The sequence below is a fragment of the Phocoena sinus genome, chromosome 4 (genome assembly GCF_008692025.1).
Source record: "Phocoena sinus isolate mPhoSin1 chromosome 4, mPhoSin1.pri, whole genome shotgun sequence".
Taxonomy (NCBI): domain Eukaryota; kingdom Metazoa; phylum Chordata; class Mammalia; order Artiodactyla; family Phocoenidae; genus Phocoena; species Phocoena sinus.
The window spans coordinates 97,157,255-97,183,465 of NC_045766.1; the positions used below are offsets into that span (position 1 = coordinate 97,157,255).

At 36.4% G+C, this 26,211-nt stretch overlaps 1 protein-coding gene across 7 annotated transcripts in view; it reads right to left on the minus strand.

Annotated features, from left to right (window-relative positions):
• TBC1D23 (TBC1 domain family member 23) overlaps positions 1 to 26,211 on the minus strand; it is a 64,349-nt gene that overhangs the window by 19,115 nt on the left and 19,023 nt on the right. For 5 of the 7 annotated variants that reach the window (XM_032629740.1, XM_032629741.1, XM_032629739.1 and 2 more), the window contains 10 exons: positions 19,326 to 19,437; positions 17,669 to 17,774; positions 16,423 to 16,627; positions 11,301 to 11,424; positions 7,672 to 7,796; positions 7,534 to 7,580; positions 6,610 to 6,713; positions 5,132 to 5,254; positions 3,889 to 3,981; positions 1,238 to 1,408 (listed from right to left, as the gene is read on the minus strand). In XM_032629740.1, coding sequence (XP_032485631.1) covers positions 1,238 to 1,408; positions 3,889 to 3,981; positions 5,132 to 5,254; positions 6,610 to 6,713; positions 7,534 to 7,580; positions 7,672 to 7,796; positions 11,301 to 11,424; positions 16,423 to 16,627; positions 17,669 to 17,774; positions 19,326 to 19,437 — 1,210 coding nt within the window. Of the gene's footprint in view, positions 1 to 1,237; positions 1,409 to 3,888; positions 3,982 to 5,131; positions 5,255 to 6,609; positions 6,714 to 7,533; positions 7,581 to 7,671; positions 7,797 to 11,286; positions 11,425 to 16,422; positions 16,628 to 17,668; positions 17,775 to 19,325; positions 19,438 to 22,413; positions 22,445 to 26,211 lie in introns of all 7 variants that reach the window. The other 2 variants (XM_032629744.1, XR_004349587.1) reach the window with 2 other exon arrangements.

Here is a 26,211-nt window from a genome sequence, read left to right on the forward strand (position 1 = left end):
ATGATTTCAGAATGACTCAAGCACATTATATTCATTGTGCACTTTATTTCTATTATTATTACTTTGTACTATATAATGAAATAATGATACAACTCACCATAATGCAGAATTACTGGGAGCCCTGAGCTTCTTTTCCTGCAACTAGATGGACCCATCTGGGGATGGTTGGGACCACCTCAGCTCCACCTCAGATCACCATGCATTAGATTCTCATAAGGAGCACGTAACCTAGATCCCTCGCATGCACAGTTCACAGTAGGGTTTGTGCTCTTATGAGAATGTAATGCTGCTGCTGATCTGACAGGAGGTGGAGCTCAGGTGGTAATGGGAGCGATGGGGAGCGGCTGTAAATACAGATGAAGCTTCACTGGCTCGCCCACTGCTCACCTCCTACTCTGCGGCACAGTTCCTAACAGGCCACCGACTGGTACCCGTCCATTGCCCAGGAGTTGGGGACCCCTGCTTTAGACTAATTTTCTCAAACCAGATTCCCAGTAAAGTGGATGTAAATTGAGTGGCTTGTGTAATAGCATTCCTATTGTCTTCCTGATTCCATAGTTCAGGGCCACACAAAATGAGGACTTTAATGTATAAACTACCAAAGAATACCTAATAAACAACCATTTTTATAAAGAAAGAGCCATCACTGAGTGAGGCTTTGTAGAAAAGGTAGAGGGGACAGGTTGCATAAAATCGCTGATACAAATTAGTTGTGCTGAAGACAACATTTAAACACAAAAAGGAAAGGTGGCTAAGTGTCATGAGTACATATACATGTACATTTATTCAATTTCAAAGTGAAGATATTAAAATGAATTATATAGCAACTGTAAAAAGCTGAGGCATGAATAGGCATAGAGAACAATGCAAAAGAATAATCCAGCAATAGACCCTGATTCATTGAGGAATTCAGTATATTAAAGAGGTAGTATTTCATACTGACAGCAAAACTGGTTAGCTTTTTGGGGAAAAAATTTTTTTTGATTCCTACCTCACTTCTTACACAAAAATAATTCCAGATGGGCCAAGATTTAAACATAAAAGTATAACACATAAGCACGCAAGAAAAATCTGGGGGAGAAGACCTTTGTTGGCAAGACACAAAACCAATAAAGTGTTAAAAAAAAAAAAAAAAACATAAATTTGACAAGGTAGACAACAGCACAAAATTACCTAGGAGAATTTCTTAAAGGTGATAGCAGTAACCAAGGAAAACTGAAATAATCTGTCGGCATACCTGTAAAAAGTGTGCCAGGACCATGTTCATATACATGTCTTCTTCCTCTCTGCCACTGCCCATGAAACAGAGGTGCTCCCCACCAGCGATGGAGCCAGACTCAATGGACTGCTTCTGTGCTTCCAGCAGGGACTTTACTGACTGTGCAAACTCAGACGGATTCTGGAGCATCTAGACAATTAAAATTTTTTTTAATGTGGCAAGCCTGTGCTTCTTATACATTTGCAAAACAAAATATTTTCCCAGGGCGGGAAAAAAAAAACAATATTTAAATTGCCACCATGAAAATAAAGCCTTTTTTTGTTTGTTTTGGTCACGCCACGCAGTTTGTGGGATCTTAGTTCCCCCGCCAGGGATCAAACCCAGGCCCTCAGCAATGAAAGTGCAGAGTCTTAACCGCTGGACTACCAGGGAATTCCTCTAACAAAGGCTCTTATAAATAAAATCCCTGGGATAAAAGAAATGTGTATAAATGTACCTATAATACATCAGAAAACAAAAGTTGAAAATTCACAGAAAGATTAAATTATGCAAAGAAAATACTTTACTAGACAAAAAAATTGTTTTTGCTGTTTGTTTTCTAAGCTTCAGTGTCTTTAGGTATCATGACAAGAAAAGTTTAACACTGAGTGGAAGGGTCCCTGACAAAAACAATACATTGAAACAACCTATATTTTTTAGTTTCCACTTACATGGCAAACCATGAATTTCTTAGAGGACAGTCAGAAATAGTAGAAGCCATTTATTCATCAGCACTACTCTAGATACTAGAGATACGAGGATGAAAAAATTGATTTCCTACCCTCAAGAAAACAAGTATGCCAATAAATACAAAAATTTGTTCAAAAAACTGTTCATAAAAAGCACAGTGGGGCTTCCACAGTGGTGGTGCAGTGGTTGAGAGTCCGCCTGCCGATGCAGGGGACACGGGTTTGTGCCCCAGTCTGGGAAGATCCCACATGCCGCGGAGCAGCTGGGCCCGTGGGCCATGGCTGTTGAACCTGCGTGTCCGGAGCCTGTGCTCCGCAGCAGGAGAGGCCACAACAGTGAGAGGCCCGTGTACCGCAAAAAAAAAAAAAAAAAGGCACAGTGAAAATCCAATAGAAAAATGGACAAACCATAGAAAAGCAATTTGCATTGATAAAAAAATACAAATTAACAGCACACTTGAAAAAAGATGCACAACATCACTAGTAATAACAAGAATGACAATCATTCTTGTAAAATAAAAAATTGGTAATGTCCAATAATGCTGATGGTATGAAACAATCATTCTCACTTAGAGTTGTAAAGTATCAGTTGATTCAGCCTTTCTAAAGGGCAATACGGCAGATTCTAGTAATGTTGTATATGCCCACAACTCTCAACCCCAAAATTTTACTTGTAGGGGTCTATTTTACAGAAATATTTGCACAAGTCCACAAAATACATATACGGATGTTAACTACAGCATTGTTTTATTACAAGAAAACTGAAAACATTCTAGATGTACATCAATCAGGCAATAAATTATGGTATATCTGTACCATGCACCACTATACAGCCGTTAAAAACAATGTACTAAAATGAAAAGATCTCCAAAAAACTGTTAAGTGAAAATGCGAGTGAACTGTTAAGTGAAAAATCAAGTGGAAAAAAAAAAAGTGAATAAGAAATATGTAAATACATATTAAAGGTCTGGATGATTAAACAAACAGAGCAATTGTCAACTCTGGAGACATCCTTTAAGTTTTTTAAGAATAATCAAGTTATTAATGATGAATAAATTTTAAAAATAAGCATAAAAGAAGGACCATTTAGGTCTTCCTAGATGAATCAAGGAAGAGAAAGGCACAGAGTTCACTTTTAGGATGCAAACAAGTTAGGACTGCCTTCTTCACCTATAGCACCCCAAACTCTCCATTTTCACCTCCATTTTCCATGAGTTTCCTCTTGATACCACCTAGATCTTTCAACATGCCCTTTCACAGCTTCAGCGTCAACTTTTTCAGACAAGTTGGGAAGAAGGGCAGATAGAATAGTCAGCAAAAGAAGTTATTCCTCTTTCTGTCTTCTCCATCCCTGAGGCTCTAATAACCCCAGAAGGGCTTAAATGATGTCAGTCCCAGTCCTACCAAATGCTCTAAGCATCTCTGACAATATTTAATTATCTACTTCATCTAGTCCTTCAATTCAAGTGACCCTAGGACAGCAATTTGAACAACTGAGCCCCTATACACCAGATACCACCCTTATTAAATATTACTTTATTATATGCATAAGTACTCATGATGGAAAAAAAGGCTTATAGACTAATTACCCAATCATAAGAAGAGTTAATATTCACAGAGTACTTACTAAGTGCAAGACACTATGCTGAGTGCTACATCAGGTAGCTCACAGTAAGAAGTTTAGAATTTACTGACATAACAATGGTAAGCAACAGTAAGCCATAGTTAACAGTGCTTTCATCTACCCTTTATGATCCCAAAAGGGTGTCCTAGGTGAAAAGGAAACCTGAGGCAACACTTTTATAAGGGCAGAGACTCCCTCCTTAAGCAGAAAGAAAAACATCCCCAATCTGGTACATGTGTATTTATTTATGGCCTAAAGAAAAGAAATCCATTTCTTCTCTTACTTTTTAAAAATTTTTAATCAGCATTTATACTAACCAGATCTGAATCTAAGTGGAAAGCAGTTGATAAATGCCCAGCATTATACTGTTCTGCAGGACGGCAATCCACCACAAAGAACCGGACTCCTTCCTAAAAGGGAAACATTTGACAAAATAAAATTTGCCATGAGGGTCACATTTTACACAATATAACATTAACAATTAACCAAAGAAGGGGAAACAGATAGATTAGAAATGGATCTCACATAGGAGGACCCATAAAGACTCAAGAAAATAACCTCAAGATCTTAAATAGTTTTATTCATTTTAAATAGTTAAAATACTCTGTATATACTGTTCTTGACTAGAAAGTCTTAAAATATGTAGCAGAAGAATATTAGTTTGAGCTATAAAACTAATTATACTGGAATTTAATAATTTAATATCTATCATGTTAAACACTTTTAAAAACACTATGTAGTTATAAACACAGATGTAGATACAATTCCTGTTTCTGAAAATAAACACAGATGTAGATACAATTCCTGTTTCTGAAAATAAGCCCACACATTTATCAACAATGCAATTCACATAAGGATTAAATAAATGTCTTTTGGGGGTGAGAGAAGGTTCTCCAGTGCCAGTCTGAACTGAAGAAGTTCACATCGGTCTCTTTAAACTAGATTACATGCTCTGATTTGTTTTTAAGTAATAGTTCTAATAAGAAAAATATGTGAAATGCTTGTTTTAAAAAGATCTACTGTAAAAGGCCTGTCTTTCCATGTCCGTTCCTCTTCTCTCCATCTTCGAAATACATCCAACCTTCCAAACACACACGGTTAACTGTTGCACTGTTAGCAAAAAGATTTTCATGAAGACAGCAACAGACAGAAAACCATGGTATATCCTCAATTCTCCTTTGTAACATGCCTTTTGGCGTTAAACCATGTAATTCAATTAGCTGTATAAGTATCCAGAATTTAACTGTTAAATCCACCCTTTTAAGTACTTTATATAACATTCAGTTGCTTTGCTAAAATATGAAAAAAGATTTGGCAATTTACAAAAATTTGGTGTCAAAATTAATTAGTTGTTGACAAGTAAAATAACACGCAAGCTGGCAGTTTAAAAATGAGCATATGGACAGAAGATTTAACACATTAATCATTCAAAAAAAGCAAAACAACAACATTGTTATAGTAAATTAATTTTGTGAGAATCAACAAACAGGGAGGAAATGTTGATTCCTTGCATTTAAAGGGGATAGTTTTCTGATAAACAGTGGGGTTTTTTTTACTTACCCCTTGAAGCTGATTTGCTTGAAGGATCTCTGACACGGAGATGGCCAGACAAAGTGCTTGACTCAAATCTGCATCATCATCCTTAATTCCCAACAAAGTACTACCAAAGAGATGGTGATTATCCTGTGGGAAGAGGAATTTTTGAAACATTATGCAGAAAAAATAAAATCAAACTTTCTTCCTAAAACTATTCTCAACAGACCAAGACAAAAGGTAAAATAATTACATAACATCTTTGAGTCACGTGATTTAACATATCCTCTCATATTTTACAGGCTAAAAGCTACAAAAAGTCTGCATACAAAGTCCCCATTAGATTTCACACAAAATGAAAGACTAAGAAAAAATAACACATTCTACACAGCTATTTTCTATATTATCACCTATATTTAAATAGTAAATTTTTAAATGGTTACTCACAACTTTTTATATTTTAATAAAATGAAAACAAAAACATGGCATAAATTGTGTAATATGCTGCTAAAACCTGCTCTAATTAGCAACTGCTAGTGCAGATTATTTATGTCTGAAGAATAAAAGCTATCCTCTTAAAAGACTGGAAAGAAAAGGATAAGACTTCTTTTTCATCCAGTATCATAACCACTACGCCACCATCTAACTTAGTCAACACTGTTGGGAAATGAGGTGATCTACATAAGGCAATTATTAAAATAGCTGAAACTAGTCCCTAGAAATATATCTCTTTTGTAATTAGTTAGTTTTGAGGGAAATGCTCTTATAAGGTTTCCCTTATCTGCCTCCTGAACACACTATATTGAACATAATTTAATCTCATCTTAATGTTTCAGTGACATGATAACTTCCAACTAGCAATTATGATGCTAGAATGCCTTAAAAAAAAAACCAAAAAAAAATAAAGCTCTCATGAGCACCTGAGGTCACAAATTGTTCATAAATGGTACTCCTGTGCCTCCCCATTACTTGCTTTTGCTTCTTAGAGTTTTACTTTCTAGGAGCTCACAGCACTTGGGCTTCTAATCTGGTGTCCTTTCTCTTGAAAGCACTTGTCTGATCTGAGAAAGGTTCTAGGTCTCTATGGAGCTAAGTGACCCTTTTCTGTTTAAAAGACAGCTCAGCAGCATTAAAGTTGTGCAAAGCTAAACTCCAGATAAAGAAGGCATAATTATATATCCTCCATCAGATTTTTGTAATATTTATATTTTTTAACATCAAGGAAACATTAATTTAAGAAATACCTTATAGTCAATAGTCTCATGATCAGAAATAATAATCAGAGTAGAGGTGAAATGGTTCCTAGAATATTTGTATAGTATCTTTTTTAATGTCTGTTCCTCCATTAGGGAGAGTATTTACAGTGAAAAAAATCACACAAAACTGTAACACATAAAAAGAAAAGAAGGACAACCTAGAGTATTTTAACTGAAGTGGATACAACATAAACATAAAACAATGCACAAAATGTGAAATACTGAAGTAGGTGATTTCTTGTCTGATACCTTCCTAAATGAAGCTGGTGTTTTACTGCAATAATACTGAGCCAGAGAGAAAAGGTCTTCTATATCTTCTAGATTCAAACTGGATGGAGTATTTTCCAAGAACTCTGAAATATGATTACAAATATAATATTTAAAAGGTTTTTTGTGAAAAATACAGTAATGAACATTATTTACATATCAAAGTTGGTTTATCTTCAACATTTGAACTATATAAATGGAATCTCAACAGTGATGCACTGAAAACTGCTTGAGAAGTGGATTTTCCCCAAAGGAACTCAAACTGTTAATACAGTTCTGCTCTTAGTGAATGATGGTACCTAGCAATCAAATCAAATTCATTAGCCTCGATTGGAATAGTGTGATTTATTCAATGAACACATAATAAATGTCAGGGTCCCTGGAAATAAAAAATGACCAAGAAATGGTTCCTGACTTAAGGAACTTTGTCTGGTTTGAGAAATGTGACGATAAATCATTATAACATAGTGAGATAAACACTGTAACACACACAGTACAAAGTGCCAGGCACTATAGAGAGCAAGTAACTAAATCTGTGTGGGAGCTAGAGTGGGGGAGAACCCAAACGAAGAACCAAGACTTCAACAACGGATACACTTGTAAGAGCTGAGTATTCAAAGGCAAATTAAGGAAGAAGGAAGGGGAGAGTGAGAAGAGGGCAGTTTATCTCAACAATGAAACCAAAGAAAGAGTATATGGAAAAGAATTGAAAGAGTGAAAAATACATAGAAGGAATGAACAAGGGTGGCAATCAGGGGCAACAGTCTTTAAGGTCTGTACGTGGAGAGTGTGTAAGACTTTAATGGAACCTCAGAGGTCTTCTAGAGTATTCTAAATTTATACATGAGGAAACCGAGTTTCAGAAAACTGACTTGAAATGTTTTCTCCACATTAAATAATACTTACGGATAACTTCTTCTTTGCTGTTAGACTCCTGCGCTAAAATGACTTCTCTGTAAAAAGAGAATCAGATGAATTTGAGTTAAATATCAACAGAGCACCCTGAGAACAGAGAGGAAAAAATCTAGTCAACTTAATACTTACTTTGCATTAACAAGGATTATTAACATTAAGAAATAAATAAAAAATGGATCTGCTTGTTGTAGATATCCATCCCATATTGCCTGAGTGACTTCAATGGAACAGTAACAGGAAAAAAGACTTCCAAGCTGTAATCAGGAAATGAAATGAGAGATATAAACCATGGCAACGACTTGTTCTTTTAAAAGTATTCAGGCAAATGCGTAACATTATATCAAACTGTCTGTACCTGATATTTAACTTGTACCTTAACTTTACTGTATGTAATCCAAAGGCAGAACATGTGGATTCAAGGCACAATGAAGCCACTTACTAGCTGTATAACTTAGGGTACGTCACTTAACCTCTAGAGCTTCCATTTCTACTTCTGTTTTTTTTTTAAAAAAAAAAAAAAAAGGAATACTACTACCCATCCTCTAACCTAGGGTATATACAGTAACTAGCACATATATACATATATACAGTAACTGGCACATATCTGCCACAGCATAACAACCCCACAAGCTCTGTAAGGGTAACTATTATAGTACTTAACTTGCAAGGTAATTGTGAGGATCAAGCATGGTAATTTGAGTTAAGAGCACCAAATGAAATTGTAAGGACAATTTAAAGGCAAATTGTTCACCAATCTTACTTGTACATCATTTGAAACAGATGAGACAACATTCATGTTCCTCAAAACGTTTCAGGAGCTCTATGGTTTTCTACTTCAAATAAAAGAATTGTTAATGTGTAAGTTCCTCTAGAGCCCAACTGTGTTTTAAATTGCATAAATTCAGTGATATTTTTAGATTATTCCATTTTTATTAGATACAGAAACAATTCCATCTAGAAGTTAAATTTGAAACAGTCTTAATGGCTAAAGGGAGCTAATGAGAACACGTACACTTAGTGAATATTTTGTGCCAGGTACTAAATTACTGCCACATATCTTTTATTATATATCTCTTATTCTAAATATTCTCACAACAGTCCTTCAAAATAGACATTTTCCTCCCCATATTATAGGTAAGAAAACAGACGTCTATTAAATAACCTTCCTAACATCACAGAGCTAGTAAATGGTGATGTTTGGGCTAGAAAAAGCCTAACACTCCACAGCTGATGTAACTGCTATTACAGCTGACCACAAAGCTTTTAAAGTACATAATGCTTCTAATGTTTTCTGTAACTGTTTAAAAATTACTATTACAAATACAGAAGATGCAAATACAAACAGAATAGCAAGATATGGTCATCATTAAATTCAGTTAGCTAAACTAAAGCTACCATTGCATCATTCACAGTTATGAGTTCTCAAAGTTTAGGAATTCATTTTGTTTCATCTCATGATTTAAAAAAAAAAAAAAAGACTCCATCCCATAGACATGATACTAGTAGCAAGAATGAACTACTTCGGGCATTGACAAAATGAAACTGGTAGTTTCAGTACTCAGTTAAAATCTGCTAGCAGCACTGAGTACTACTTCAGAGTTCTGGTCACAGAAATGGCATTTCCCAGGCATAATGTGACAAGAGAGATCTCTATTAACATATCAGAATGCTTAAAAGAAAGTTTCTTACTTCAACACAAATAAGTAGATTTAATAGCAACATATGAATCTCAGAGAAACTACAATTTTATTATTTTTACTCAAAGTGAGAAAACTGCAGCCGAGAAGGAATGAAAGAATAGGCTGCTGCAGTATGAGATTTAGTATGCCAGAGCTGAAACCAGTTGCGATTCTCTAGTCACCATTTCCTCATTACTCATCTCATCACCTTCTGAGATAGGTACTATTATTAGTTCCATTTTACAGATGAAGAAATCGAAGCTCAGAGGCTAAGTGTATTAAATCACATGGTTAATAAGTGGCAGAAATGGAATCCTTCCTGAAGAAAAGCTAGGTAAGACATGATCAAGGAATACATTAAAAGTTTTGAATATATGTATATTCTTCTAGAACCCAATCACTGTTTTAGAAAGATCTTCAAGTTACCCTAGAAGAGCAGTTCTCAAAGTATGGTCTGAGGAGCCCTGGAAGTCCCCAAGAGTATTTACAGGGCATTTGTGATGTCAAAGCTATTTTCATAATAATACTTAGATTTTGCCTTTTTCATATTCATTCTCTCACAAATGAACAACAGAATTTTCCAAAGGCTACACGAAATATGGTATCATCACAGATTCAATAGAGAAGCAGATATGAGAACGCACCTGCCTGTGCTCTAACCAAATATTGAGATTTGCAAAAATATTAAAAAATGTCACTATTCTGATTTTCTTTTTCGAAAATAGTTAATTTTCATTTAAAAATAGGCTATTTATGTTAACATGCATTGGATTTATCACTACTTCTAAATGAATTAATAAATGGTTAAAATTTCTTAATTTCTAACCAACATAATCCACATAAATTGTGGCTCCTCAATAAATGTTGAGTGTTAAGAGGTCCTGAGACCAAAAGGTTTGAGAACCACTGACCTAGAAATAACAGAATTTCCCATTTAAAAATACAAATATAGGGCTTGCCTGGTGGCACAGTGGTTAAGAACCCACCTGCCAATGCAGGGGACACGAGTTTGAGCCATGGTCCGGGAAGATCCCACATGCTGCAGAACAACTAAGCCCGTGCGCCACAACTACTGAGCCCACGCACCGCAACTACTGAAGCCCGCGCACCTAGAGCCAGTGCTCTACAATGAGAAGCCAGCGCAATGAGAAGCCCGCACACCGCAACAAAGAGTAGCCCCCGCTCACTGCAACTAGAGAAAGCCCACGCGCAGCAATGAAGACCCAACGCAGCCAAAAATAAATAAAATTAAAAAAAATAAAAATATAGAATGACAGAGTACTGAGATGTACTTTTATTAAAATTTTTTTAATTTATTAATTTATTTTTTGGCTGCGTTGGGTCTTCATTGCTGCACGCAGACTTTGCCTAGTTGCAGCGAGCGGGGGGCTACTCTTTGTTGCAGTGCGCAACCTTCTCATTGCGGTGGATTCTTTTGTCACGGAGCACAGGCTCTAGGGCACACGGGCTTCAGCAGTCGTGGTGCGTGGGATCAGCAGTTGTGCCTTGCGGGCTGTAGAGCGCAGGCTCAGTAGTTGTGGCACACGGGCTTAGTTGCTCTGCAGCATGTGGGATCTTCCCAGCCCAGGGCTCAAACCCGTGTTCCCTGCATTGGCAGGGGGATTCTTAACCACTGCGCCACAAGGAAAGTCCCTGAGATGTACTTTATATTCTTTCATATTAATCATTTGATAATCTTGTTATTTTCCTTGTCATTGGATATCAATTCTTATACATACTATCAACAATTTAATCACAGTTTTAAAGTGAACTGATACAGATCATATATTTATATATATTACATATATATATTATACATAAGTAAATATATCACATATATTTACATATATTTGTAAAACAACAAAAGGCTAAACTTCATATTAAATAATTTAAACTAATGTAAGTGAAGAGCAAAAAAAAATCATTTTTGAAGTGTCAATAATTTTACTCCTTTAGTTTAAATAGTAATAGTCTATAATTTAGTGCTTTTCTTTCTCTTCCTTGGGGGAAAAAAAACACCTAACTATAGTTTTAAAGAAAGCTATTTTTCATTAAGTGTTCCTACTTTCACTTTATTACCCAGTTGAGTGCATAGGAGTCTGGAGTAATTTTCTTTGTATCAAGAAAAGAACAAAGCTCTGGCTCATGGTACTGGATGAGTAATCGGAAAAGATGAAATGGTCTCCCCTTCAGAGAACAATCCCTAAAAAACAAAAGCAAAGTTTCTTGCATTAATAGGTCAGAAATGATCATGTCAGTAACCGATCCTCCTGCAATACCCACATCCCCTCCCTACCCCAGAACATCTGAACACCACAGCACTGACAACAGCAAGCCTGCCTGATACAACCGGGCAGACCTCTCTTGCTAACACCTGATATACCTGACCTGAAAGAAAGTCTGTAGAAACAACAGGTCTACAACCAACTCCAGGCAGAGTCTTTCCAGGTGAACCCAGGCAGCACTCAGGAGAAAGGACTACAAGGACCAATGAAAACAGTGGGACTACTTAGGTTATTTTGATAAGTTTTGGATCCCAAAAGGATATCTGGAGAGTCCTGAGGAAGTCCAGCTCCCTTCTTCCCTGCCAAATAAGAAGAAACTCCTAGAAAGGCTTCAGGTTAGCTCCACAGTTAATGTACTCAATTAGGAATCCTTCAGCAAAGGTACAAGTCTGAAATGGCCACAGATGAACATTCCAAAATAGTGGACCCAGAGCCTTAGAAGCTGTTGAATTGGCCTGGGTATCAGGTGCTCAGAGTGAATCCTGGGAAGTGCCAAACACCGACCTTATTAACTGTACTACTTCTTACCTTGTTACCCTATGTCTCATAAATCATTAAAAATTTAAAAAAATTTAAACAGCTCAAAGCATAGGCCATCATAATAAAAGTCAGTATTTATTGAGGAAATACCATGTGCCAGACACTATAATAGACACTTCACAAAGTTACCTCATTTTATCTTTACAGGCAACTATGAAAGATACTATTATCATCTTCACTTTACAGATGAGAAAAATGAGGCTTAGCTGCGGTCAAGCAGCCCACCCAAGGTCATGTAGCTAAGAAGTGATGGAACTAAGACTTGTACACAGAAACTGGGCATTAAACCATTATGCATACTACCCTTCCACATATGTAATTTAATATTTCAACAAGTGGTATTTTGGTAGATGTACAGTCTAAAAAAGCAAACTATAAAAAAACTGAAGGACTTCCCTGGCAGTCTAGTGGTTGGAACTCCACGCTTCCACTGCAGGGGGCGGGGGTTTGATCTCTGGTTGGGGAACTAGGATCCTGCATGCTGCAGGGCACAGCCAACGAAAAACAAACACTGAAACAGGTAAAAGGCTTCATGCAAAAAAGTTAATGAAATGAATGTCAGTTTTAACATAAAAGCATTGATAAGGAATGTTTCAAAATGCTATTCCAATGGGAATAATGAAAATTAAGTTCTACAAAAAACTAAGCTCTAAGGTCAATGCCAGGATTTGGTATGACCCTCTATCTACCATTTTCTAATACTGCAGATAACAGAGAAGTTTTGTAGAAAAAGCCCTAAATTGGTAATTCAGATGCCCAAAGACAGAAGTGGATTCATATTGGCAAGATTACCTCCTCCTTAGTCTGAATACTTTCCCCACTCTACATATGCAAGGCAACAGACTGCTAAAACAAAACACATAAACACAGGTTGTAAGCAGAGTAGGGACATACACTGTAAGGACAATTGCCTAGTTTGCCTCAGAAAAAGTGGAACATCTCAGAGAGTCAGCCATTGCAACAGCATCTATTCATTTAATAGCTGTGTATTACAAAGTTACTCTCCACTGCAAAGCACTGTCCTTGATAGAATTCTACCTATGTTATATCTGAATCTGTAATAAGAAGATATATTATAGTGGAGTTGTTCTAGCAACATTTTGTGGGGCTGGGCCCTATGCAGGGGTATTAACACTGACCCTGGAGTACTGTGTTACATGTGGAACTCATGGAAACAGTAACTGGAGAACCTGACAAGACGATATGTTACACAGCTCAATGTAAACCCCAATCCCTCTATTAGTAACTACCACCGCCAACATTCTGTAGAGAGAAAGCTGGAATATCATGTCCCTTGCTATTACTAGCTCTGTTACACTGAGAGGTGGTAAAGTATAAGCAGTTGAGAGACTTAGTATAACAGAATGACTCCCAAATATGAATTCCAGTCTCAGCTTTACCATGACCTTAGCCCTGTATTCTGGCATCTCTGGGTCTGTTTTCCTAACATGAAGCACTATCGCTTCCAGGTAGCACAGAGGTTCTCCACTCTGGAGTACACTAGAGTCACCTGGGAGTTAAAACAAAAAAACCCTACATGGCTCTACACAGTCTATTTATAGTTGAAACTTCAAGAACCAGTATGTTTTAAAAGTTCTTTGGCTGAACAGACATTTCTCCAAAGAAGATATACAAATTGTCACTTAGCACATGAAAAAAGGCAGAAAATCATTAGCTGTCAGGGAAATGCAAATCAAAACCATAATGAAATACCACTTCACACTCAGTCTGGCTATAATTTAAAAAAAAATGTTGACAAGGATGCAAAGAAACTGGGATCTTCATTCACCACTGGTGGGAATATAAAATGTTGCAGTTATTGTAGAAAAATCTGGCAATTCCTCAAAAGGTTAAACACGGATTTACCATATGATTCAACATTTCCACTCCTAGGTACATACCCAAAAGAAATGAAATACATGTCCACATAAAAACTTGTACACCAATGTTCACAAATGCACTATTCATAATAGCTAAAAAGTGAAAACAATCCAAATGTCCAGCAACTGTTGCATGAGTAAATAAAATGTGGTATTTTATTTATATTGTGCATACAATTAGATATTACTTGGCAATAAAAAGAAATAAGTACTGATATATGCCATAATATGTATGAATCCTTAAAACACTATACTAAGTGCAAGAAGGTAGTCATAAAAGACCACATATTATACGATTCCATTTATATAAATTCTCCAGAATAGGCAAATCCATAGAGAAAGGTAAGTGGTTGCCTAGGGCTGAGAGTATTAGGGGAAAATGGAGAGTTGACTGCTAATGAGTATTGGGGTTTCTTTTGGGGGTGACAGAAACATTCTAAAAATGATTGTGGCTATGGTTGCACAACTCTGTGAGCATACTAAAAACCACTGAATTGTACATACTAAAAGGATGAATTTTGTAATATGTGAATGATACTTTAAGCTATAAAAGAAAAAGAAAAAAAAAAAAAGTTCTTCAGTTGATTCTAATAAGCAACGAGGGAACCTTATTAGTTAAAGCACAGGTGTCCAATCAAACTTAGGTTCAAATCCTGACTCAGTCATACAGCAGAAGTGTAATCCTGAATAAGTCATTTTAATGTCCTTCTTTGCCTCAGTTTCTGCAGCTGTAAATCAGAGATACATACCTTACAGTGGTCACTGTTTAAATGAGAAAATACACAAAGGACCTACACCTAATATAGTATGTTACCGCACAGTAAAGCAGAAAAAAATGGTAGTCACTTAACTATCAAGCTCCAGAACAGCTGCACACTGCAATCAACCGAGAAGCTCTAAACCTAAACAAACATCAGTGCACTAATGTCCTCCTCAGAGATGTGATTTAATTAGTCACGTATGTAAATGGGCATCAGAATTTTTAAGAACTCCCCCCAATGATTCCAATGTGCATCAAAGGTTCACTGTGCAGCCAAACCACTGGTCTAGATTATGTCAAAAGTTCCTTTTGGCTCTAAAATCCTGACTACCTGATCCACAGCACTGAGAACTACAAGAATTCTTTCTTTCCTCGTAAGTGCCACACCTGCTACTACCCACCCCCTTTCCCCTGCCCCCCACAACGACCTACACATCTGTCTAGACTCAACTTAAGTGTCACGTTCCCAGAGGCGACCTCCCTGACCTCCAGGGCAAGTTAGGTCACCCCCATTATACATTCCCATAGCACTCTATATTTCACCTTCCTGACACTCAGCGCACTTCTAATTACTTGTTCAATGCCTCTATTTCTAGGACTACATTCCAAGCTGTAACCCCAGCACCTCATTTAAAGTAGCAGCACTCCAGGGCTTCCCTGGTGGCGCAGTGGTTGAGAGTTTGCCTGCCGATGCAAGCGACACGGGTTTGTGCCTTGGTGCGGGAAGATCCCACATGCCGCAGAGCGGCTGGGCCCGTGAGCCATGACCGCTGAGCCTGCGCGTCCAGAGCCTGTGCTCCGCAACAGGAGAGGCCACAACAGTGAGAGGCCGCGTACCGCAAAAAAAAAAAAAAAGTAGCAGCACTCCAAAAATTTTACTTTTTACTTAGACACTATGTTACTGTTTTATAAGTAAAGAAATCAAAAAACTATGAAGAGTTATACTGCATATATAAACCCTAGAAGCATAAATTACTTTTTTTAAAATTGGAGTATAATTGCTTTACAATGTTGTGTTAGCTTCTGCTGTATGACGAAGTGAAACAGCTATATGTATACATATACCCCCTCCCTCTTTGACCTCCCTCCCACCCCACCCCCATCCCACCCACCTAGGTCATCACAGAGCACCAAGCTGAGCTCCCTGTGCTATACAGCAGGTTCCCATTAGCTATCTGTTTTACACATTAATGTATACACGTCAATCTAAAAGCACTGAGCTGAGCTCCCAGTGCTATATAGCAGGTTCCCACTAGCTACCTATTTTACACATGTTAGTGTATATATGTCAATCTAAATCTCCCAATTCATCCCACTCCCCCTTACCTCCCGGTTCTGTACATCTGTGTTGCTATTCCTGCCCTGCAAATAGGTTCATCTGTACCATTTTTCTAGATTCCACATATATGTATTAATATACGATATTTGTTTTTCTCTTTCTGACTTACTTCACTCTGTATGACAGACTCTAGGTCCATCCACGTCTCTACAAATGACCCAATTTCTTTCCTTTTTATGGCTCAGTAATATTCCATTGCATAAATTCTTAACTAAAGAATCCTTTAAAAAATATTTATAACCACAAAAATAAAGTCAAGTAACAATTATGATTCAAACAACCTTAAAAATTATTTGAACCATTTACTTTACCATCAAAATAAATCTAACAACTTTAGTTCAAAACAAACTAGACCTTTATTCATTTTTAAAAGTGTAATAACTAAATAATATTTTACCTGGGAATGTACTTATTCATGATAGCATAAAAGCAGTTGTATAAATCGCTGCGTGGCAGTTGAAGATGCACCAACGGTTTGAGTAGATGTATCCAGCTAAGGGACGTGCTATATTTAATGTTACGTGATTTACAATAAAAGGTAATTACAGATTCAATATCCAAAAGTAATTCTGCTGCCTTCTCTTCGGGCACTGAAAGCTGGTCTAGAAAATAAGTGTCAAAATAAAGTTACCAAGGGCCTGTTAGATGCTCAGTTATTGGACAAAATACTGGGTTACAAACATACAATACTACCTTACTCTATTTAGAGTATGTCAAGGGCAAAATAGAACTACATAAAAGCATATTTTTCCTTATACTTATTCATATTCACTAGCTATTCAGTATTTACTAAGTTAATAATACTTGACCTATATCTATGTTATATAGATATATATGTATCTATATAACATATAGATATATACAAGAATGGACAATCTGAAGCAGGAAAGGTAGGCATAATCCGCATTCCTGGAAAGCAAAAAAGTGTTTTCCAAATAATGGATTATCATCCGCCCCATAATGGGCAGCTGCCACTTTAGCTTTGTCAAGGGGAGGGAAAGTGATTCATTCTCCACCACCAAATTCCCTTTCCTTTGCCCACATCAGCAATAATGCTTCTGTTGAGGTTAGCACATAAAAGCTTATTTAGCCAATAATTTAACTAAAATGTGACAGAGAAAGAAACAAAAAGACCAATGGACTATAGATGAATTAAAAAAGAAAAATATAAACCAAATTAATTTAATCTTCAAAAGACCTTGTGGGGTGATTGGAAACATATTCACCCATGATTTACAATACTTTTTCTATAACAGATCATGACTTACGACTTACAGATAAACTTTTGGAACACAGCCCCCTTAAATCTGAGGACTGTATACAATCATACAGATCTTCAATTATCCAAAAAACAATTTAAAACTGCCACAAAACTGTAAAGGTACTTGAAGAATTAAACATAAGTATGTTAATGTTTAATCAAACATAATGCAAAAGAAACACTAAAAATCAGACTCTCTTAAAATATTAGACATTATTTCGTAAGAATTTCAAAAAAGAAGTTCTAAAGCTATTTATTAGCCCTTTACAAATTCAACACATCCCAAATTATAACAAGTTAATTCTACTAAAGAGCAACTCCTTCATCCAAAAATTATTATTTGAAAACTTTTTCACTGTTTGAAAACAATTATTAAACTTACCAATAAACTCCAGACAATCTTTGTGAATAGTGTTCTGTTCTGGCAGGTCTAAAATACCATCCCAGGATGCCAAACTATCTCCTTTTCCTGCAACATTTAGAGCAATCTGGAAGAAAGATAAAAAAAAGCAAACAGCTTCATATGTTATTTCTCATTCTTGGCAAATATGCTATAATAATGGAGGCCTGAATTTAGGAATAATGCACACTTCAAAGATTACAAAGTAATGTATCTATATCAAATTTCACTACTTCATGTTAATCCAGTGAATAAAATGAATTACACAAGATATTTACATAATTATATATGTAAATTTATTTCAAGCAAACATCATTAATGCTATAGACTGAATGTTTGTGTCCCCTCACCCAAACTCATTTATGTTGAAACCTAATCCCCGATGTTTTGGTAATTACAGGCAGGGCCTTTGAGAGGTGATTAGGACATGAGGGTGGAACACTCATGAATGGGATTAGCCCCCTTATAAAAGAAACCCCAGTTAGCTCCCTTGTCCCTTCAGCCATGTGAGGACACATTAAGGAATTACTATTCTTTTCAATTTAATAGTGTTATGGTTATTTTAAAAGTCTTTATCTTTTAGACTTTCATACTAAAATATTTTAGTGTGCTACCAAGGATCTGCTTTAAAATAATCCAGTGGGCGGGGTGAGGAGGAAAGGATAGAATACTAATCAAACAAGACTGGCCAAATGTTGGTAACAGTTAAAGCTAAGTGATGGGTAAATGGGGGTTCACTAACAAGTCTCTCTACTTTTGTATGTGTTTTAAATTTCTATAACAAAACATTCAGAATGCTATATACAGTTGTAATTCCATTTCTGTTACATATATATGTGCAGAGTGGAAAAAATAAGATGTGTCACCAAGGCATTATTATGTGTTTTACCTATAAGTGGTAGATAACAGATGGATTTTTTTTTTTTTTTGCGGTACGCGGGCCTCTCACCGTTGTGGCCTCTCCCGTTGCGGAGCACAGGCTCCGGACGCGCAGGCTCAACGGCCATGGCTCACGGGCCCAGCCGCTCCGCGGCATGTGGGATCTTCCCGGACTGGGGCACGAACCCGTGGTCCCCTGCACCGGCAGGCGGACTCTCAACCACTGCGCCACCAGGGAAGCCCAACAGATGGTTTTTTATCTTATCCTTTGCTTACACGTTTTAACAAAGGGAACTACTTCTTTTTTCATCATAAAAAAATCTTAATTTAAAATTTAAAAATGATAATACACACGTACTAGAGAACAGCTGAAGCAGAAAATAAAGCAAAGGACAATCTCCTGTAATTCTAACACCCAGAGACCTGTTTCTTCTCCCTACCTTTTTTTTTTAAAACATAGCTGAGATCATTCCATATCTGCAATTATATATCCTATTTTACTCATTGGTTGCATTTTCCCATTTCAGTGAACAATCTTCATAAACATCATTTCTAATGGCTACAAAAGAAAGCACTGCCTTTCAAAACCTGAATTATTAAATATACCAAACACTACAGAAACACACATTTTAGCAAGCTGCTCTGTTTGATAAATTTTCTAAGTGTGGCATGTACTTCTGCAACTAAGACAACTGAAAATAAAAATTCTAAAATATTATTCTTAAGTCATTACATTTTATTTGTTTCAGTTTCTAGTTACCTTCCAAACTTTAGCCCTCAGATCAGCAGGCAGTGGTCTCCCTTGAATTATATTTCTCAAAGTTTCAAGATCACAACCTCCTGCTTCCAAAGCTTCTTCAAGATCTTTTTCCCTGAAAGACAAGTCCCATTTATTAAGATAAATTTTATTTGTTTTTCCTTCCTCAGTACTCATTTATAAGTATGACCTATTAAAGGTTATGTCTAAGAAAGAAAGGTTCTTAGACATAATGCCAAGGCATACACCACATTTTGTTTTCTTGAAAGGAAATCTCAGGTTTCATACAGTCAATTTATTCTTATTTTACACTTAGTTCTAGCAAGCTTAGTTATCTGTTTGCTAAGATTAAAGAAATTTAAAAACAGGAAACACGGCAAACAGCATTGAGCAGTCATAGTAATAGTAATATTCATAGTAGCGATAATGACTAATAACTTTCTATAGCACTAACTTTGTGCCAAGCACAGTTCAAACATTTCACATGCCTTTAAATTCTTGCAATAACCCTATGAAACAGGTTATATCACTGGCCCTAGCTTACAGACGTAAAAACTGAGGCAAAGGGCGGTTGTATAGCTTATAGTCACACAACTAGTAAGCAGTAGAACTAGGATTCCAATTTTAACAGTCTGGTACCAGAATTTATGCTCTTAACATTATGCCAGATGGTGGCAAGAAGGAGAAACCATAAAATTGGGCCAAGAATTCAAGGTATGGGAATACTACTACAAAACTATACAGATCTCATGCCTAGAACAATACCTGTCTTACAGTGAATATTCAATAACTGTTAGAGGAACGAAAAAAACTCTAACATCATCACTGTATTTATTATATATTAAAGCAAAATAATACCACGTCATCAAATAAATTATCAAGTAAATCATCAAGCAGTTATGTTTAGTCTACTATGTTTAAGGAGAAAAGTAAGTATGAAATAAATTTTATTTTCATTTGTATATGGTTAAAATAATACTTAAAAAAAAACTTTCACAAAGGTATGAATTGTTTTTTAGCCAGGAAATAACTACTAAAAATAGCTAATTCCCTCAGAATTCTCAAAAGCTAAGGTTCCAGTCATTGTTTACAATTTTAGCATACAATACATAAGAAATCTGTACAAATAAAAATCCCTATCTTAGCCAATTTCTAAAATTCTTTTGGAGCAGGCTAAAAGGCAGAGCATCCCACTAGGATCAGAAAACCACGATTTTGTCATTTTTGTGGTTTTTTAAGAAAATAAATTACTCCCATTACATTCTCTCAATAAGATAATGTAAATCCTTTCCTCTACTCATAGGATTCCAAGAATATTAGTTTAACTGTATAAATTTCCCAAAGTGTTGCCTCCTTAAGGGAAAGGAATTAAACGAAAATGTAATCACTTGGGTTCGTATTCAACAAAAAAGCAGTGATCAAATTTGAAAGATTTCTTAACCAAGCTACTACAAACTCATATGTTTAAGAATCTAACTAGTAACCACACAAGAAACATTTTGTTCTTTTGCTGTATGGTTACCAAAGTGTTGGACCAGAAAGTGAAAGAAACGTCATGTCTACTGTTGAGACAGTTAATTAAGGTCTATAGTTGATAAAGACTGGGGTTTATCTATTCTATTTGGCCAAAATGTACACGACAGCCTGTTAGAATTCAAAGGATTGTTTGTAATCATTACACAAAGAAAATGTAATGGAATCTTTCTTAATAAATACCATACTTTTAAATGATTAAATGTGTAAATGAACTGAAAACCCCATTTAATGAGATAAAATTATTTTTACCAAATTAATGAAGAACTAGAATTTTTCCATTTTTCTTTTTTAATATTTATTTATTTATTTGGCTGCGTCAGATCTTAGTTGCGGCACGTGGGATCTTCATTGCAGCATGCGGGATCTTTCACTTGCCGCATGCAGAATCTTTAGTTGCGACAGGCGGGATCTTTAGTTGTGGCATGTGGGTTCTAGTTCCCTGACCAGGGCCTGAACCCGGGCCCCCTGCATTGGAAGCACGGAGTCTTAGCCACTGGACCACCATGGAAGTCCCTAGAATTTCTGCATTTTTCAGTGTAAAATCTTTGGTTTATTTTTGAACTTTGCCAAATCCCTTACTATTCCAGACAACAAAGTCAGTACTTTGGGGCAAAATGTCCAATCCTCAGTGTACTTGATAATAATGATAATAATATACAAGCACATCTCTGTTGATACAGCTGCTATTGGATTATTTGATGCTGCCCCCAGGGAACCACAAATGTGGTTTCCAGGAACACAACCATGAGCAAGAGACCAGAAAATGTTCCACCTTAAGTAGTCAAAGGTACTTCTCACAAACTAAACAATTAGAAGTAATGTTACCTTCTGAACAAGGTGTTCAAAGGTTTAGTTATCAGACCTTGAACATTACAAATGTGCATGTAAAATTAGTAAAAGAGATGAAAACAGTGAAGTTAATTCATAAAAGAGTCAATTTCCTATCAAGAGATAGGAACTCTATGGCATTTAGCTCTCAGACAGAACTTTCCTTCCCGGAAAGCAAATTTCTTTTTACTTTTGAACAAGCAATACCTAATATCCAAAAGAAAAACGCATGTCTGGTGGAGTATGACTGGGTGGGTTGCGATTTTTTAAGTCTTCTCTGATTATGGTGGTTTCTTGCTATCCTTACAAGATAAAGTTGATAGAAATGTACTGGATATTCAGACAGGTCTTAAAAATAGAAAAGTACAGGCCTTGTCCATATATCCTAGTAAATATGAAAACTAAGTAATTGTCTTCTTTGCTCAAAGATTTAAGGCAAAACAAATCCAAAGTTTTAGGGTTGGAAAGAAGCAGAAAGGCATCTCTTCCTGACTCTGTACCTTGAAACTGTAACATTTGTTTGTATAACAGTATAGCACTTCCCTGGTGGCGCAGTGGTTAAGAATCCACCTACCAATGCAGGGGACACGGGTTCGATCCCTGGCCTGGGAGAATCCCACATGCCGAAGAGCAGCTGGGCGGGCCCGTGCACCGCAGCTGCTGAGCCTGCGCTCTAGAGCTCATGCTCTGCAACAAGAGAAGCCACCACAATGAGAAGCCCACTCACCACAACGAGGAGTAGCTCCCGCTTGCGTCAACTAGAGAAAGCCCATGCACAGCAACGAAGACACAACACAGCCAAAAATAAAAACAAATAAATTAATTAATTTTAAAAAATAGTATAGGTTTCTGTCAATGATCTATCAATGACATATTTTCAAAACTTAAATAAATCCTAATGGAATTTCTCCATACCTGATGTTCTGTGGCAAAATCACCTAATCTAAGCACTGTAACCCGATCTGCTAATCACAGCAAGGCAAACAATGTGACTAAATTTATATGAATTATTTTAATGATTATATTTAAGTTAGCAACTGAATTAGATTTTTCTTCCTCAACCAAATGGTGAGTAACTTCTAGCACACTGAAGCATTTGCACAACGCAAGTTAAGGGGGTGACGGGACATGGATTTTCAAACACTACCAAATTAAGCATTCATTTCTAAATGCTTCTAGGATTAGTAAATTCAATTTGAAGTTTTGTAATTATTTTCCAAATAAGCTGTACATTGAATCATATTTAAAGTTTTAATTTTTAAAAGCAACTAGATTATACTATACGTTGTGTTCCTAAAACTTAAAAGTTACAGAAAATTTGCCACTGGGAAAAACTAACTATATATTACATTTTTTTCTAAATTCTGTTTTCTTCCTAATCATGTTCTAAACACTTCTCTTCCCTATAATTTCAAAATGTTTGCAAAGTTTAATTGTACACACTCCAAATAGGAGATGAAAGCAAGACAGTCCATTGCCTAAAAATTTTTTACATATCTTTCTGCACTTAAAATCCATATTCATTATCAGCCATTCTGAATTCCCCTATACCCACCTCTCAGAGCCTAGCAACCAGTGATTTACTCTCTGTCTCTATACATTTATCTATTCTGGATATTTTATATATAAAACCATACATACATGGTTTTTATGTCTGGTTTCTCTCACTTAGCATAACGTTTTCATTGTTGTAGCATGTATCAGCACATGCTATTTATTGCCAAAAAATATTTCATTGAATGTACTATATTTTATCTATTCATCACTTAATGGACATTTGATTTGTTTCAACTTTGTGGCTATTATGACTGTCTCTTTTCTGTTTTTAATTTTATTTTTTTTAATTTATTTTTGGCTGCGTCGGGTTTCCGTTGCTGTGTGTGGGCTTTCTCTAGTTGTGGTGAGCGAGGGCTACTCTTTGTTGCGGTGCGCAGGCTTCTCATTGCGGTGGCTTCTTTTGTTGCCGAGCATGGGCCCTAGAGCACACGGCCTTCAATACCTGTGGCACACAGGCTTAGTTGCTCCACGGCATGTGGGATCTTCCAGGACCAGGGATCGAACCTGTGTCCCCTGCATTAGCGTTAGCAGGCGGATTCTTAACCAGTGCACCACCAGGGAAATCCATGACTGTCTCATAATTTTGAACATTAATATCAATAATTCAATTGGTTAAGTGTATGATGCATACATAATACTTATTAATTATTCATTCTTCCCAAGAAAGTCTGGAAGAATTTAAAAATCAAGTGTATTAAAACTTCACACCCATTAGGATGGCTATTATTTTAAAAAAGAATGAAAAAACAAAATAAATGTTGGTGAGGATGTGGAGAAACTGCAACTCCATGCACTGTTGGTGGGAATGTAAAATGGTGTAGCCACTTTGGAAAATAGTATGGCTATTCCTCAAAAAAATTTAAAAATAGAACTACCATATGCTCCAGCAATTCCACTTCTGGATATATACCCAAGAGAAGTGAAAGCAGAAACTTAAACAGATATCTGTACACTCATGTTCATAACAGCATTATTCATAATAGCCAAAGGTGGATGCAATTTAAATACCCTTTGATGGATAAACAGATAAACAAAATAGGGTGTGTGTGTATACATATACATGTATGTATGTATGCATGTATACATATACACACACACACACAATGGAATATCATACAGCCTTAGAAAAGGATATTCTGACACGTGCTTCAACATGGATGAATCTTGAGGACATTATGCAAAATGAAATAAGCCAGTCACAAAAAGACAAATGATGTACAATTCCACTTATATGAGCACCTAGAATACTCAAATTCATAGAGACAGAAAGCAGAATGGCAGCTGCTGGGGACTGGAGGCAGTGGGGGAATGAGGAGTTTGTGTTTAATGGGTATAGAGTCTCAGTTTTACAAGAGAAGAAGAGTTCTAGAGATTAGCTGCACGACAATGGGAATATAGTTAACACTACTGAATTGTATACTTAAAAGGTTAAAATGGTAAGTTTTATGTATCTATTCTACCATAATTTTAAAAATTCAACTATATTCAGTATACCAAAACAGTTCATGGGACCTCCCTGGTGGTCCAGTGGTAAAGAATCCGCCTTGCAACACAGGGGACGCGGGTTCAATCCCTGGTCAGGGAACTAAGATCTCACACGATGCAGGGCAACTAAGCCCACGCACCACAACTACAGAGCCCACGCACCCTGGAGCCTGCGTGCCACGACTAGAGAGAGAAAACCTGCACGCCACAACTACAGAGAAGCCTGTGCACCACAACAAAAAGCCCGCGCAGCGCAACTAAGACCCGATGCAGCCAAAAATAAAATAAATAAATCTTTAAAAAAAGTTCATGAATCCAGACTTTAGAGTCAGATCTGAGATCCAATATTGGCCCAACTCAACAGCCATGTAATCTCAAGCAAGTAACATATATAGAAGCAGTGCCTATATTAGATCAGTTAACACTTAAACAAATTTCTGAACACAAAGCATTCAGTGCAATACTTGGCACATAATAATTCTTCAATAAATAGACGCCACGAATACTATTACTGTTGTTATTATTACTGAACAATAGCTGACTTTTTTTTCTTGACAAGCAAGTTCTATTTAATTCTCAAGGAACAGAAAATCCTTGTTCATAAAACTTCTTACAGAACAAAGGAAAAAGCCAAGCCATTAAGTTTAATTTTGAAAACAAAAAACAGGTAAAAAATATTGGCCAACTTGACTTATAACATTGAAAAATGCAAAGAATTCAAATCTAGCAATGTATTAAAAAATAGTACATTGTGACTAAGTTGAATTAATCATAAAAGTGAAAGGAAGTTTCAGTGTTTAAAAAAATCTTTCACTGTAATTTACCACATTAATGGCAAAGAATGAGAGATTGGGTGATCAATGATAAAGAAAAGCATTTAATAAAGTTAAGTTTTTTCTTCTCCAGATGGAATCAACTCTTAGAAAACCTGAAATAGGGAATTTTTTTAGCTTTTTAAAGGCTTTCTCCTAAAAACCTATTGCAGATGTCATTTTTAATGGAAAAAACAAAACTTGAAACTCATTCCTGTTACGATTGGGAACAAGACAAGAATGCCTGTGCTGCTTCTACTTACCAACGTTATTACCAGATACCTGACCAATGCAGTAAGACAAACAAATATAAGTAGACTAAATGAAATGAAATATATAATTATTATTTCTAAGTAAAATCATTTATACAGAAAACCAAAGAGAATCCAATAGCTGACTTTTAAATTAAAACTGACTTTTTGGGACTTCCCTGGTGGTGCAGTGGTTAAGAATCCGCCTGCCAATGCAGGGTACACAGGTTCAATCCCTGGTCCAGGAAGATCCTACATGCCACGCAGAAACTAAGCCCGTGCGCCAAAACTGCTGAGCCTGTGCTCTGGAGCCCGCGTGTCACAACTACTGAGCCCACGTGCTTAGAGCCTGTGCTCCACAACGAGAGAAGCCACTGCAATGAGAAGCCTGCACACTGCAACTAGAGAAAGCCCGTGTGC